Source organism: Canis aureus, chromosome X (assembly GCF_053574225.1).
Source record: "Canis aureus isolate CA01 chromosome X, VMU_Caureus_v.1.0, whole genome shotgun sequence".
NCBI lineage: Eukaryota > Metazoa > Chordata > Mammalia > Carnivora > Canidae > Canis > Canis aureus.
In genome coordinates, this window is record NC_135649.1 from 115,193,942 (window position 1) to 115,210,204 (window position 16,263).

General features: G+C 49.8%; 1 protein-coding gene across 6 annotated transcripts in view; it reads right to left on the minus strand.

Annotated features, from left to right (window-relative positions):
• Positions 1–15,424, minus strand: part of PRPS2 (phosphoribosyl pyrophosphate synthetase 2) — a 45,301-nt gene extending 29,877 nt beyond the window's left edge. Inside the window, exons 1-3 of one of the 6 annotated variants that reach the window (XM_077889136.1) lie at positions 10,525–10,663; positions 10,255–10,313; positions 7,362–7,545 (exon numbers count right to left, since the gene is read on the minus strand). In XM_077889136.1, the coding sequence (XP_077745262.1) occupies positions 7,362–7,466 (105 nt within the window). In that variant the 5' untranslated portion in view covers positions 7,467–7,545; positions 10,255–10,313; positions 10,525–10,663. Of the gene's footprint in view, positions 1–5,655; positions 5,694–7,361; positions 7,546–10,254; positions 10,664–15,212 lie in introns of those variants that run through there. The other 5 variants (XM_077889134.1, XM_077889135.1, XM_077889140.1 and 2 more) reach the window with 5 other exon arrangements.
• Between the last annotated feature and the right edge of the window lie 839 nt (positions 15,425–16,263).

Consider the following 16,263-nt stretch of genomic DNA (forward strand, 5'->3'; position numbering starts at 1 on the left):
TAACGGGAACCCTCTCTAAAACGGAGTCCGGAGCGCTCAAGCCCTCCCAGGCCTAGTCAATGGCAGACCCAATGGCAACAAGAGGGCGACTTGACCTTGCACGGGGATACCGCTCGATCCCTCCACTGCTCCAGCAGGAGGAATTTTCCTTATTTCTGGCAACAGCTCCGCCGATGAAAAGCCACCATACTTCAAACTCCCAGTTTCCTAACGGTCCTCCCAACTTCCCCGTTTGCTCCTTCAAAAGTGTCCCTCTCCTTCATCCTCTGGACTTACCAATGCTTTTTTTTTTTTTTTAGTTCTCGAATAAATCTACCTTTTGCTGGGAAAATAACTGGCACTTTTACTTTTAAGGTTAGCAATACATATGTAACAAACACATGCACAGACACATTTTTTCCAACACACAAGGAATGAGAAACACACCCCAAAATGTTAACTTTCCAGAAAGTGAAATTACAGGGAAATATTCTTTTTTTTTTTTTTACATTTTTCAACTTTTTCCACGAACTACATATTATAATTCATGTTTTCATTGTTTAATTCCCTGTTCTGGAGGGCCTGGGTGGCTTACTCGGGTTAGGCATCTGCCTTTGGTTCAGGTCACTATCTCAGAGCCATGGGATCAAGCCCCAAGTCAGGCTCCCCGCTCAGTGGGGAACCTGCTCCTCCCTCCTGCTTGTGCTCTCTAATAAATAAAATCCTTTTTAAAAAAAATTACATAAAAAAATATTTCCCATGTTCTGTTCCACGTTGCCTTGGGATAAAAAGACCCTGACCAGTATGGCTCTAGTTCCTGTGAGCGGTTTCTCCACGTCTCAGCTCCAAGGGTCCTCCCTGCGGTCTACACTGGGCTCTACTCTCTCTCTCTCTTCTAGAGAACAATTTAAGACTTGCTGTTTATACCCACATGTCTGCCTGGCTCCCATGCTGCTACTGCATTTGACCCTCCCAGGTCTGGTTCAAATCTCCAAACGTTGCGACGCTCTGAGAACTCCAGAGAGAAATGGTCTGTCCACCTGAAAAGGGACACCGCCTTGGCGGAGCCCTCAACCTCTACCGCTGGGGCCAACCTTACGCCATCCACTGGAAGTTTGACATTAGAAGATGTAATACGTACGGGTGTCATAGTTCACAACTAGCCTAGGCATCCCTTGAGGGCAAATAATTGGTTTTGGAGATTTTCACATCCTCTGCGGCACACAGCTCTGTATCCTAAATATTAGCTCCTAAATATCCTAAGTATTAAATATCCTAAGTATTAGTTCCTCACTAAATACTTTTTTTTTTAGTTCCTCACTAAATACTTAACAGAATCTACATCACGTCAAGTTTGTTTCAAGGCTTGGTTATTTGCCTCAGTGACAGAATTATTCATTCTAACATGATTTCAGGATAATTAAAAGAACGAATTGATCACTGGGACTTCTTTCTAATAGAATGCGATTCTCCATGCTAATCAAAGTGGGGCTGGTTCCTATAATTTTGTAACTGGCAAAAACATTCCTCCGTGGCATCCAGCATTTCCCGCTCCTGAGATCCAAACCACAGGTAATTTCTAAATTCATACTTTCTGATTTCCTTCTCCAGATCTTGTTTATAAATCTGCGTTCTGTACTATGGATTTGGCTCAACACCCAACTGAATCTTGCAGGAAAGAGGATTCACAAGTTAACTCACTTTACAGCCACTAACAGATCAGTATGACATTTCCACAAAGGTAGCGTCAAGGTACAATAACCAAAAGTAAAATGTTCAACTCCCCAGATAAAACACGGAGAAAGGTCAAACATTTTGTGAGCCAGTCCAATCGTGACAAAGACTTCCAGATAGTCCAGACCTTATTCATTGTATCAGAAGCCACACTGCTAAAAGCATAAATTTGGGACGCCTGTGGGTGGCTCAGCAGTTGAGCTTCTGCCTTCAACCCAGGGCGTGATCCTGGAGTCCCGGGATCGAGGCCCACGTCGGGCTCCCTGCGGGGAGCCTGCTTCTCCCTCTGCTTCTCCCTCTCACCTCTCTCTCCACCCCCTCTGTCTCTCTCATGAATAAATAAATAAAAATCTTTTTTTTAAAAAAGCATAAATTTGATGAGCTTCATAAATTTCTAAGACTGGAGAAACCAATGTCAGGGCAAATGTTCCCAATTTTTCCAGTTTAAAAAAAAATGAAAACAATTTGATAATTGAAACGAGAACATAATCTTGAAAATGACTGTGAAAAAAGCTACAAGTTCTCTACCCTGTCAGAAGTAATGCTTCCCAGCTTTGCCCACGTCACACTGTTTGTACCAGGGAAGGAAGCTGGCAATCACCGCGTGTCCACCGTAGCAGGCATCGGCCAGCTGCAGCCCGTAAGACCAACCCAGCCTGTGGTCTGTTTTTGTACAACCTGTGGGCTAAGAATAAGAACAGTTTCTATGTTTTTAAGAGGCTGAAAAGCATCTGAAGAATGTTTTGTGACATTTGAAAAGCTTATAAAATTCTTATTTCCATGTCCATAAACGAAATCTTATTGGAACACAGAGGACCCCCCCCCCTTCACTTCCGTACCCTATGTGCTGTTTTCATGCCAAAATGGCAGGGCTGACCTATTGCAAGAGATCTGGTGGTCCATCAAGTCTAAAAACTTGACACCTGGTTCTTTTGGGGAAAAAAGGATGCCTACCCATGGATTTATTACACGCTATATGCATTTTAGAAACAGTGACAAACGCTATCCTTACTTTACACACGAGAAGGCTAAACACACACAGAGTTTAAGCTACTGTTCCAAAGGACACACTGAGTGAATAATGGGGCTGAAATTCAAACCCGAGTCCACTTGTTTCCCAAGTTGTAACCCCAGAGCTCAGATGACGCTACAGCCACGCATTTTACAATCCACCCTACGTCACCTGCCTTTCTGCGGGTCAGCGCCAGCCTGTGCTGGTGTGTCATGATTTATGGACCCGTTCCTTCACCGGCAGAACTAGGCCCCGGTTTCTCGCACACCCCGATGGAGCCAAAAATAAAACTTTACAGATGTGCGGGGTGTGATTAAAAAAGAAGCAGTACGATTAAAAATAATGAAGCAGGTTTGGAATACGGTTAAAAGGCTCTGGCTTTTTCTGGGCCTCTTGGCAGGGAACTCTGAACCTCACAGGCAGCACGGTCCTGTGGGAGGGAAGAGGGCAAGGGCAATCCGGGTTTGGGGGGCCCAGGAGGGGTGGCGGTGGTGCTACCCGGGGTTCCTCCTGCGGCGGCGGAGGATTTTCTTCCTGAGGCCCGACGGCGGGTATGGCCCATGACTTCTGGTCACATTCAAACACTACACGGAGGCAGCCCGGGTGGCTCAGCGGTTTAGTGCCTGCCTTTGGTCCAGCTTGTGACCCTGGGGTCCTGGGATCGAGTCCCATGTCAGGCTCCCTGCATGGGGCCTGCTTCTGCCTCTGCCTGTGTCTCTGCCTCTCTCTGTCTCTCATGAATAAATAAAATCTTAAAAAAACACAAACTAAACACTACACGGCCTTCGGCCTAGCTGCGCAGAGCACAAAGGGGGAAGGAGGGCTCCCCCCGCATCCTGGGTCTCACCTCAGCCCGACAGTGACAAACGTCGCTAGTGTGCTCCCAGGCTCAGGCTATTTCCCTCAGCACCTGCCAAATCCCCGTGATAATCGCTTCAAGCGGGAGATTTCACGGACATGAGAAGCCAAGTGGAGACAGAAGCTGAGGCTGGAGGGCTGTGCCTCAAGCCCAGGAGCGACGCAGCCCCCAACACGCAGGGCTCAGCGCCGGCTCGATAGAGACCCCGACCCCAGAGCGCGAGGCCAGCGTCCTGCGCCCTAAGCGCCCGAGCTCGGTTAGCTCCCTGCAGCACCGGCGCCCAGTGCGGCCCCCACCGTGCCCTCGTCTCATCAGTTCTGACGACGAGCCACGCAACTTTTTTTTGACTTAAGATTGATTTATTCAAGGGGATCCCCGGGTGGCTCAGCGGTTGAGCACCTGCCTTCAGCCTAGGACGTGACCCTGGGGTCCCAGGATCGAGTCCCACGTCGGGCTCCCTGCGTGGAGCCTGCTTCTCCCTCTGCCTGTATCCCTGCCTCTCCCTCTATGTGTCTCTCATGAATTAATAAAATAAAATCTAAAAAAAAAAAAAACATTAAGATTGATTTATTCACGAGAGACCCAGAGAGAGAGGCAGGGACACAGGTGGTGGGAGAAGCCGGCGCCCTGCAGGGCCCGACGTGGGACTCGATCCCGGGCCCAAGGCAGGCACCCACCCACTGAGCGGCCCCCCCCCGCTGTACCCGCGCAGCACACGCCGCCTCTGCTCGTCTCGGCCACCGGCAGCGAAGCTCGCGGAGTCGGGAACCTTCTGAGGTGGTTAAAAACTACCAACTGGGGCAGCCCTGGTGGCGCAGCGGTTTAGTGCCACCTGCTGCCCGGGGTGTGATCCTGGAGACCCGGGATCGAGTCCCACATCGGGCTCCCTGCATGGAGCCTGCTTCTCCCTCTGCCTGTGTCTCTGCCTCTCTCTGTGTGTGTCTCTATGAATAAATAAATAAAATCTTAAAAAACCTACCAACTGCTACCAGGTTTTTTCCAAGGAACACACTTAGAGCCAAGTGATTCAGAAAGAGTGGAGGAAAGACAGACCCAGGGGCTCGAAACAGCCCCTAACGGGACCCCCCCAAATGTCCGATGGTAAGAAATAGGACAAGGCGTGAGCCCGAGGCCACGGCTGCACAGAGCGGCTCCCCCCACAACTGGCGTCTGAAGGACGCCGGCGGCTGGGCCCGTGGGTGCGGGGCAGGTGCAGCGGGGCCGGCAGCTGGGGGCGCCGTCACAGCCCCCCGCAGGCAGGCCCGGCCCAGCAGGGAGGGTTTCCCCACGCAACAAAGGCGCCCTTGAGAATGAACATAAGCAACCAAGTTTGCAAATACAACCTTGGAAACCGAGGTAGCTACAGAACGGAGACTTGGAAACAACTGTAGGAGTCCTGGTGGGTATCAGCTAAGGAAGTTAGGGCTCCCTTCCTGCGGGGCAGGGGCCATGCAACAGTAAATGCAATGGGTTACTCGAGAAGATACAACCCGTAGCTTAGCACCAAGTGCAAAAGTTCCTAGAAGTGAAAGGAGAACCGGATGGCAAATTACAGAATTTGCTAGACCTCTTGCCAAGCGGAAGAGAACAGCAGAATATTACTGGCTCCTCTAGGACATGGACAAAAATGGAGATGTTCAACGATGCTATGAACACACAAACAGGGGAAGACCTAAGTCAACAGACCGTGCACCTGGGACAAAAACAGAAATTTCGCAGCTAAAACCGCACAGAATGGGCAGCCCGGGGCAGCGGGGGGGCTCAATGGTTTAGCACCGCCTTCGGCCCAGGGCAGGATCCTGGAGACCCGGGATCGAGCCCCACGTCGGGCTCCCTGCATGGGGCCTGCTTCTCTCCCTCTGCCTGTGTCTCTGCGCCCTCCGTCTCTCATGAATGAATAAATAAAATCTTAAAAAAAAAAAATAAAACCACACAGAAAATCCTTCCCATCAAGTTGGAATTAAAAAATGCTCCATAAATAACAAGGGGCAGGTCATATGCTTCACGCAGCGTATGTGACCTAAGGTTTTGGCTGCCCTTAGCTAAGGCTAAACCACAAAGTGATACGTACACACAGTCACAAAGTCACTCACGCCCAGTCAATGCTCCAATCGAAGGAAGGGCTGCCAAACTAGGCTACGGGCCAAATCCAGCCAGCCACTTGTTTTTGTGCTGCTTGTGAGCTAATAATGGTTTTTGCATGACTAAATAGCTGGGGGTAGGGGGGGTAGGGGGGCGGGGGAGGATCAAAAGAAGAACATTTCATGGCACATGACAATTACATGAAATTCACATTTCAGTGTCCACAAAGAAGTTTCCCTGGAACACAGCCACACCCGTCATTTACATACTGTGTCTTTGAGATACAAAGAGAATTCAGTTGCTGCCAGAGACCAGACCCCCCTTTACATAAAGTGTGCTGATCCCTTCTAATCTATATAGGGTAAATCAAAACTCAATTGCAGAACAGAGTTCTGGAGATCCAATTTCGAATGAGAAATTAATTAACTGACAGCTGTGTTCAGCATGGGGTCTGGACACCACACCTGAAGAGGCATTAAAATTTAGGGGGGCCTTGGTATAGGCATTCAAATTTGTAAAGGGATTTTCTTCCACATATGAGGGAACCTTATATGCTGTTTGGAAATTTGTGCTGTTTCAGAAAACAGATAAACAGATAAACGGAGGTGAAGCGAAGGAAACTTTTCTCACGATTAGTCACCACATCACAGAACAGCCATGCGTCTTGTCAACTGGCAGGATCTGTACGGAACCCAGCTGGATGTCTATCTATCCATAAGACATTAAGCAGATAACAGCTGAAGAGTTGATCCCTATCGTGGTTGGAGTGATATCCCAACACTCATCCACCCATAACCTTGGAATGTGACCTCATTTAAAAAGAGGTTTTTTTCAGCTCTAAGATGAAGAACAAAACGGGATCACTCTGGATTAGGATGGGTCCTAGCCAATGGCTGTCCTTTTATAGAAGAGGAGAGCACAGAGACACAGGGAAGAGGGCCATGTGGGGAAAGAGGTGGGGATGGGAATGACACTACCAGAAGCCGAGGAATGCCAGAAGGCACCAGAAATGAGAAGCAAAGAAGGCTTCCCCCCAGAGTCTTCAGGACTACCACCCTGACCCCTTGTTCTCTGATGCCCGGCCTCCAAATTGTGACACGACACGTTTCTGTTGCTTTAAGCCACTTCGGTGTGTGAAAAATGCAACACATATTAACTTCGTTCTTCTTGAAAGGTTCAAAAGACATAACGGTGTATTTCTAAAATTCAATTTGTGTTTTGAGAGAACCGTAGATCCGGATGCAGTTATAAGAAACAATTCAGAGATCTGGTTGCGCCTTTACCCAGTTTCTCTTCATGGGTAACATCTGCAAAACTATAGTACAGAATCACAACCAAAATAGTGGCAGAGACAGTCCCGTGATCTGATTCCACTTCCCTAGTTTAAGGTACTCAGTGGGTGGGTGGTGTATTTAGTTCTACCCACCACCATAAAGATACACACGATTTCATCACCAGGGCTATATGGTCTCACATCACCTGCAAAAATATGCCTTGTCTGTCTCTCTAAATACTCACATGATGGCTAGTTCAAAGACAAATCTTTGAAAAGCCAAGATGAGAAAGCTTATTTATGCGATCATGAAAAAAGAAAGCAAACATTTTTCAGATATTCTGAGTTGGAATCTGGAGGAAAGAATGTAGATGTTAGTTAACCCAGAGCAGGTTCTTCCAACATGACCCCAACTCTCATACCTTGTCCTTCTTATCCTGTCGGGCGTATGGAAAACACGGGATGACGGCAGTCACCCTGGATGATGACGCGATCTTGCAGGCGTTGATCATGATGAGGAGCTCCATCAGGTTGTCATTGATTTCTCCACAGCCGCTCTGGATGATGTAGACATCTTCGCCCCTCACGCTTTCACCGATCTCGACGCTAAGAGAAGGAAAATACCATCCGTTAACGGTCAAGTATGTCTGTGTTTTGGCGGTCCCTGGGAGCGCCACCAGGTGTGCCAGGATTCACTGGATACTAGGATTTACCACAGTGAGAGGATATAGAGGAAAATGAACAAAGGGAAAAAGGGCAAGGAGCAAAATCCATGGGAAACCCGATGCAAGCTTCTAAGAGTCACCTTAAGGTGGAGTCACACAGGCTGAGCTTCATTCCCCCAGCAACCAGCCATGACAGTATGCTTGAGGTGTTGTCCACCAAGGAGCTCATCATTGCCCAGGCCACTACTGGGGGTGCTGGTCACATGGGCTCCATCTGCCTGGCACAGACCAAAATTCCAGACCCCAGGCATTCCACATTAACCACATTGTTTCTACAGTTAGGGAAGAGTCAGCCGATCCCATCTGGGAATGGCGGGAACCCTTCCAAAAACAAAGCTCCCGAAGGCCAGCTGAGGACTACCCCGCAGACCTTTTTCATATAGGAGGGGATCTTATATGCTCGTTAGAAATAGGTCTCAGTCCTGTTATATCAACTTCTTTCTGGTCAACGGTAGATTTTTACTTTAATTATTAAAGTTACATAAACACACTGCTTCAAAAATTCAAGTCGTTCAGTAAGGCTTGTAACAAACACTTCAGAGGCAACCAATTTCAATCTTGCTATGGTTCTCGGGCATTTATCTTCAAGTCTCCAACTAGAACGTTTCTATTGCTTCATCTTGAGCTTTCGTTGTAGGCATCACGTGTTGATTTCTTGCTACGCAGATGAGGACCTAACTACCCCCCACCTCCTCCCAACACTTGCATCCCTTGCAGCCTTCTGGTCTCACCACCATCCCAACATAGATCAATCTTCTAATCGAATAGGATGCCTACTTTTAACCATGTGCTATTTAGAGCTGAGCCATAAACTTACATTCAAATTTAGACTTCCCTTTTATACACAATTTTTGGTGGTTTGTTTTCTCTGGAGTATATTATCCTACCTTTTCACCTGCTGAGTTTTCTAAGTAGTGAATACAAATTCCAGCCTAAACACTGGGCTAAGGACAATCTACATTCCCACCACGACAGGGGCCGCAAGTCCAATCTCTAGCTCACTGCCCTGCCCATGTTTCCTCCCAGTCGCTGGCTGACTGGGGGGTGTGTGTCTCCTGTCCATGCACAGATGCCTCCTGGAGAAGCCCACTGCCCTTCCCCTGCACTCAATTTCCCACCTTCAGTGTCCTCTTTTTTGCTGTACTTCTTTGTTTCGCTGGTTGGCATCCTCTAGTAACTTTTGAAGAGTAAAGAGGAGCTTCAAAAGTCTTTGAAAACTGCATGTTGAAAAATTTCTGTTTTGTGGGCATAGAATGCTGAGTGTTCAACATGAGAGCAAGCCAGCCCATCCCTGGCATGTACCTTCCATGGGAAGCAAAAAAAAATGCTGTGTGCAGGGGCAGGTCCTTCCCAGAGTACTGCCAAGAACTAAGGAGACCTTCAGCTGCTCTGTTACCATGTGCATTTTGAAAAGGCTAATTTTGTTCCAATTGATATATTAGGAACAATTCAAGCATAATATGAATTTTACATTTGCTTACACACCACCTTTCATCTGGAGATAAGAATGTAGAACACTGCACTGCACCCAGCTGAATGGAGGAGCCAACTTAGAAATACTCCCCCACCACACCAGGACCACAGCCACACCCACCCACATCTGGTATCACCATTTTCCACATGACTTCGGATCACCCACCTTTCGTCGCCTCACAAGAGCCCAAAAGCTACAGCCCTTCCAAGACCCACTTCCATAGGAAGCTGTCGGTCTTCTTCAATGGAAAGTGCCATACTTACTACAGAGTCTATGTATTTTTTAAACCTGTAGTATTTGTAAAGTGTTTTACCATTTCTATTATACTCCCATCTTTTAAAAACAAGTTACTGAAGAGGTTTGATGTTGTGCCCCCAATCCTATTTTTCCCATAAACCCTGTGGTTTTTATTGTATGATTTTGCATAGCATGATGGATTTTTAGGAAAGCAATAAGTCATATTATAGTACGACTGGCTATAAATGGGCTCACCCTAAAAAATATAATGAATCTTATTCTAAAACTACAAGGGAGGTACATAAGCAATTGCCCTTATCTCTTCTACTATCAGAAGCCAATTATACCTGATGACACTGTTTTATCAACAGAGCCAATTATTTCTACAAAAACTTTAAAATGAGTTAACATTTTGGATACCATGCAATAAGTGTACTGAATCAACAGAAGCTTCTAACCGACTTCAACCAGAACACAAAAATGGAAGTTTTTCAAGTTGAACTGATCTGAAAATGAGTTTTGGTAAACAGTGGGTCATAATTTTTTATGTTCTCTGCTATGAACGGAAACAGGATGACGTCACCCTCAGGATGAGAGAGACTGAATTCTATACACTCCCTCCTATTTTGAGTTCTAAGGAGCTAAATGTAATTCCTTTGTGAATATCCTATCAACTGGGGAAAAAAGTCCATTTGGAAATCGCAGTATCACATAGCTAGGAGCTGACAATCCACAACCCACAAGCTGAGAATGACGACGTAGGCAGAATGGTCCCACAAAGAGGTCTAGGTCCTAAGCCCCAGAACTTCTGAATAGGTCAGTTACTTGGCAAAGGGGAAACAGGTTGGCAGGGAGAATTAAGGTTACTAACTGGCTGACCTTAAAATAGGGAGATTTTCCTGGATTATTCAAGTTGGCCCGTTGTGATCACAAGGGTCCTTAAAATGGAACAGGAAGACAGAAGACGTCAGAGGAAGCGATATGAGGTCTGAAGCAGGGTCGGAGAGGTGCTATATTGTTGGCTTTGAAGATGGAGGAATAAATCAAGGACTGCAGGCAGCCTCTCCAGCTGAGACAGGCAAGGGAATGGCTTCTGCCCTAGAGCCTCCAGGAAGGGACGCAGTGACCCATGACAGACTGCTGACCTACCCAGCTGTAAGACGCAGCAGCAACAGAGGACGTGGGGCCCCCAAGCTGGAACTATTTACTGCCTGGCCTGCCTGTTACAAAGAAAATTTGCCAGCCTCTGGCGTTATGACCGTTTATCCCCAAAGACCTGCTTCTTTGACCTATTTTTCTTCAGGAACTTCAGTCCCCTTATGATTAGCAGTCCAGCAGAGGATGGAAAATTCTATCACCATGGCAACTTTTCCCCCAAAGCCATTCCTGCTTCTACTCATAAAGATGATCACGACTGATCTTTCTTGTAGGGCCTCTTAAAAATTGTGGCCAGAAGGCAGCATCCATTTGTTGTTCAGATGGAGAATCTTCACAGATCCCAAAATAAGAAGGCAGATGAGTTTATCTGACTCAACAATGAATGGGTGTGGTAATTAAAAGATGGCTGCAGATGCTTTAAAACTTTTCCCATCAAGAAGTAGAGTCTAAAAGAAAAAAAAAAAGTAGAGTCTAGGGGTACCTGGGTGGCTCAGTCGGTTAAGCATCCGACTCTTGGTTTCGGCTCAGATCACGAGCTCCACCTTGGGCTCTGTACTGAGTGGGGAATCCGATATTCTCTGCCTCTGCCCTTCCCTAGCTTGTGTGCTCACTTGCACACACTCTCTCTCTAAAATAAACCTTAAAAAAAAGAGAAAGAAGTGAAGTCTATGTTCCCCTTCCCTTGGATTTGGGAGGAGTCTGCTTGACAACAGAAGTGACAATGCACCAACTTCAGGCCCCAGACCTTACCAGACTGGCAGCAGCTTCTTCCTGTCTCCCATGCTCTAAGGAAGCTCAAGCAGCCCTGAGGAGAGGTACTGAGGTTCCTGGCCAAGCTCCCCGGCAAAAGCTAACACCAACTTACCAGCCAAGTGAGCAAGCCATCTTCGAAGTGGACCCCCCAGCCCCAGTTAACTGTCCCAGGTGCCATCACATAGGACACTGCCCAAACTGCACCTTTGTGAGTCATATACACAATTGTTGTCTTAAGGTGTTAAATTCTGGGGTGATTTATTACACGACAGAAACCAAAACTTTGGGTCTTTCAGTACAGCTAACCACTCTGTGGGCAAGTTAACTGACTAGGATAAAATGTTACAACAGACTTTCAGACACCTTCATTGCGGGATTTCAGTGGTCTACAGTGAAGCTGGTGCAGACATCTCTCTGCATACCTAAGACGATTCAGAGGTGTGCCTGGGTAGCTCAGGTCATGACCTCAGGGTCCTGGGATGGAGCCCCATGTCGGGCTCCACACTCAGAAGAGAGTAAGCTTGTCCCCCGCCATTCGTGCTTACTTGCAGTCCTTCTCTCAGATGAATAAATAAAAAAATAAATCAGTAAAATGATTCAGAGATGAGAAGGGAAAATCAGGAGGCCCTGTGTCTGATTACGTGGTGGTGCTTTAAACGTGAGGAATGGGGACTCCTGGGTGGCTCAGCGGTTGAGCATCTGCCTTTGGCTCAGGTTGTGATCCTGGGGTCCTGGGATCGAGTCCCGCATTGGGCCTCCCACAGGGATCCTGCGTCTCCCTCTGCTTGTGTCTCTGCCTCTCTCTCTGTCTCTTATGGATAAATAAATAAAATCTTAAAAAAAAAAGAGTGGGGAATGGCCACAGGGGGTGGGGGGTGGGGGGTGGTGGGTGGTAGCTGGCTGAGTCGGTGAAGCATGCTACTCTTGATCTTGAGGTTCTTAGCTTGAGTCCCACACTGGGTATAAAGATTACTTAAAAATCAAAACTTTAAAAAAAAAAGTAGGGAATGGAAGGAGTGACGACCAGGAGACATGAAAGCAGATTTCTGGTCCTGGCTCAGGGGAGAGGTTCAAAAGGGGCCTCTTAAATGTACTGAGTCCATTTTCTCTTCCTTTTACCCTGTTTCTCATCTCTAGGACCACACAGTAAAAAAACAGGTCATTAGGACAATACCTAGTACAGAGAGGACTCTTTATAAAAATCAACCTCTGGACCTAGACAGATCGTAGGAAAGAGAAAAGTCAGGAAGAAGCTAAACTGTTATATTCTAAATATTAAAAATGTATAATGTTGGGGTGCCTTGCTGACTCAGTAGAGCATGTGACTCTTGATCTCGGCGTTGTGAGTTTGAGCCCTACCTGAGGTATAGAGATTACTTAAAAAACAAAACAGGGCAGCCTGGGTGGCTCAGTGGTTTAGCACCGCCTTCAGTCTAGGGCGTGATTAGGAGCAGACTGTGATAGTTCAGTGTATACAATTATAATCTCATTGGGATCCCTGGGTGGCTCAGCGGTTTAGCGCGCCTGCCTCTGGCCCAGGGTGTGATCCTGGAGACCTGGGATCAAGTCCCACATGGGGCTCCCCGCATGGAGCCTGCTTCTCCCTCTGCCTGTGTCTCTGCCTCTCTCTCTTCCTGTGTCTCTCTCATGAATAAATAAATAAAATATTTTAAAAAACAAAACAAGGGCACGAGGTAGCTCAGTCAGTTAAGCATCCAACGCTTGATTTTGGCTCAGGTTATGACCTCAGGGTCCTGGAATTAAGCCCCACAATGGGCTCTAGATCAGCTCTGGGTCTGCCTGTGATTCTTTCTCCCTCTGCCCCTCCCCCTGCCCACATGTGCCTTCACATGCACACTCTAAATAAATAAAATCTTTGAAGAGTGAATTGTTAAAAAACAAAAAAACATATACTGTACTAACTATTGTTAGTCTGTGACAAGCAATTGCCAGACTTCATGCTGAATGGTTTTTGAGACCTCAGGATTTCTAGTTATCAGGTGGTGGCTATAAAATACTCAAAACCAAATAAAACAGAGTTAAAACAAACATGCAATTGTATTTCAATGTCTCAATGAGTTCCAGCCAACAGTACATACAGTATCTTGGGCAGAAATGCAACAGTAACATCTCTAAGCTGGATTAACTCTGCTCCTGGAGCACCAAAGGACTGCACTGCCCTGGGGAAACAGGGAAGACCAACATACTTGCTTTCAAAATCTACTTCACCCAGAAATTTCTCCTCTAGTTACAGGATGCCACCTGGTGAACAAAACCCCGTATCCCATTCTCCGTCTAGCTGCTGAAGCTTGAATAGGGCTGGCCAGATACAACAACATTGACACCTAGCTATAGTAGCCTTTTCCAGAGCCCTCCACGCCATCCTCCCAGACTTCTGTATTAAACCCTTCCTGCAAAGCGGAAATCTTGGCAAGGGCCGCCCGCACATCTACCACCTGTTACTCATTCACGAGCGATCTCTCCTTGCTGGCCTTATCAACAGGACTGTCTGTGTGGTGATTTCCCACCTGGAGGAAGGGCTGCACATAGCCTATAAAGCTGACTCTAAAACACCATCCTCCCCAGATGTATTAATATTCATGAACTCCTCAGCGTCTAAAAAATTTCTGTCTACTCCAAAAGTCCTCAAGGTCTTCTCCCTCGTTTTTTCTTTTTTTTTTTTAAAGATTTTTATTTGTTTATTCATGAGAGATGCAGAGAGAGAGAGGCAGAGACTCAGGCAGAGGGAGAAGCAGGCTCCATGCAGGGAGCCCGACGTGGGACTCGATCCCAGGACCCCGGGATGACGCCCTGGGCCGAAGGCGGCGCTAAACCGCTGAGCCACCCAGGGATCCCCTCTCCCTCGTTTTCTTCTGGAAATGTTTAGTTCCAGGCTTCACATGTACGTCTGCGATCCGTCTCAAGTTAATTTCTGAAACAGTGGGAAGCATGGATGGGTTTTGCTGTCGTTTTGGCAGCTCGCTCCGCTTGTGGAAAGTGGTGGTAGCCCTGGACCTGTGCCAGAGCGAGAAGTGATCGGTAACCGCGGGCGCGCTGGATCCTTCGGGAAGGAGCTAAATAGGAGCTACTTGAAACTGGTTCAGAGCTTTGTGGACTCAGGCAGGTGGAAACCGGAGCCCGTCCCGCTTGTGAGGCGGGCCGCCGGCCTGGCGACCGCGGCTGCTGCACCGAGACCCGGGTGGCAGTCACGCTGGGCCACGGCCTTGCCCTGGACCCCGCCGAGGCGCACAACCACGACGATGATGAAAGCCATCAGCTTTGAGGCAGAAAAATTCGAGGAAGCCCCGGGAAGCAGCACGTGCGCCCGGGCGCTCTCACGCTCCGTAAAGGCTCCGCACCAACACGCCCTGCGGGTAAGCCCGCGGGCTGCACCCCGGCTGCTGGGGACTCACCCGGGGGCTTGGAAAAGGCCCCCGCCCCCGCCCGCAGAGCAGAAGCTCCGGGGCAGGGAGGGGAAGCGGCTTTTTAAACGGCCCCCAGGTGAATCCGGCGCGCGGCCCGGGCTGGGGACGTGGGCGGAGCCGTCGGTCGCACGCCCGGGGCTTGGGACCCGCCCGGAGGGGACCGGGAAACCGGACTCGCACGCCCAGGGCCGTCCCTAGCCGCGTGCCCTGCACCCAAGCGGTTCCCGCCGGCGGCGCCCACCTCGCCCCGACGCTGCGGGCGCCCCGAGGTCGCCCTTCCGGGCCAGGGGCCGCCCTCCTCCGCGTCTCCCGGGCGCCGCAGCGGTGGCGCGGAGGCCGCGTCGTGAGCGTCCCGCCCCGGAAGGGGGAGCGGGCGGCCGCGGAGTGGTCCCCGGGGGGGGAGGTGGCGAGGTGCAGCGGGGCGACGGTCCCCGCCCGGCCCCGCGGCAGCGCGCCCAGTGCCCTCCCCGGCCCGGCCCGGCCGCCGGCGCGGCCCCCCACCTGGTCTCCTGGTTGCTGAACTTCTTAGTGACCACCTTGCCCAGTTCCAGGCCCAGCCGGTCGGCCACGCGCTGGGACAGGTCCTGGTGCGAGCTACCGCTGAAGAGCACGATGTTGGGCATGGCGGAGGCGGCGGTGGCACCGGAGGCTGCGACGCGAGCGGGAAAGCGCGGCTGTCGACCAAAGGAGGAGCGCAGGGGAAAGGAGCTGGAGGGGGCGGAGCTGGAGGGGGCGGAGCTGGAGGGGGCGGAGTCGGGGCGGGGCTCGAGGGGGCGGGGCGGTGGAGCGGGAAGGCGCCGCGGCGGGACCGGAGAGGGGCGGGGCTGGAGGGGGCGGGGCTGGAGGGGGTGGAGTCGGGGCGGGACTCGAGGGGCGGGGCGCAGGAGCGGGAAGGCGCCGCGGCGGGACCGAAGAGGGGCGGGGCTGGAGGGGGCGGAGTCGGGGCGGGGCTCGAGGGGCGGGGCGGAGGAGCGGGAAAGCGCCGCGGCGGGACAGGAGCGGGGCGGAGCTAGAGGGGGCGGAGCTGCGGTAGGACGGGCGGCAGACCGGGAGCACTTGACCCCGTTCTTGACCTTTCTGCCCTGCCTGGAGGTGCCGGACTAATTGGACACCGAGGGAGGGTGCAGGAGGAGGCGACCGACGTGCCCGGCAACTGCAAGCGACCCCTCGACCCGGAATACCCCAAACCCATTGCAGACGACCGGTGTGCAGCTACGGGGGGCTGCAAAACTGCGGCCCGCGGGCCAGGTGCCCGGCGCTGCCTGTTCCTACCGGAGAGCTAAGCATTGCTTTGACACAAGAACCTTCGCAATCTGCGTGATCACAGCTGTACGACGTTCGCAACCCAATTGAGAAAAAAAAAATCCCCTTCAAAAAACAAACACAAAAACCCCAAAACCCTTTCCTCTCATTAGTGGCTGTGTACTGCAAAAAGTTGTACCAAATTATTATGTTTTGTCAATAAAAATGTTGCAAACGTGTTTTCTCTCGTTATGGAAGTACCTACATAATAATCTCTCCATTTTGCTTTGTAGCCCACAAAGCCTAAATT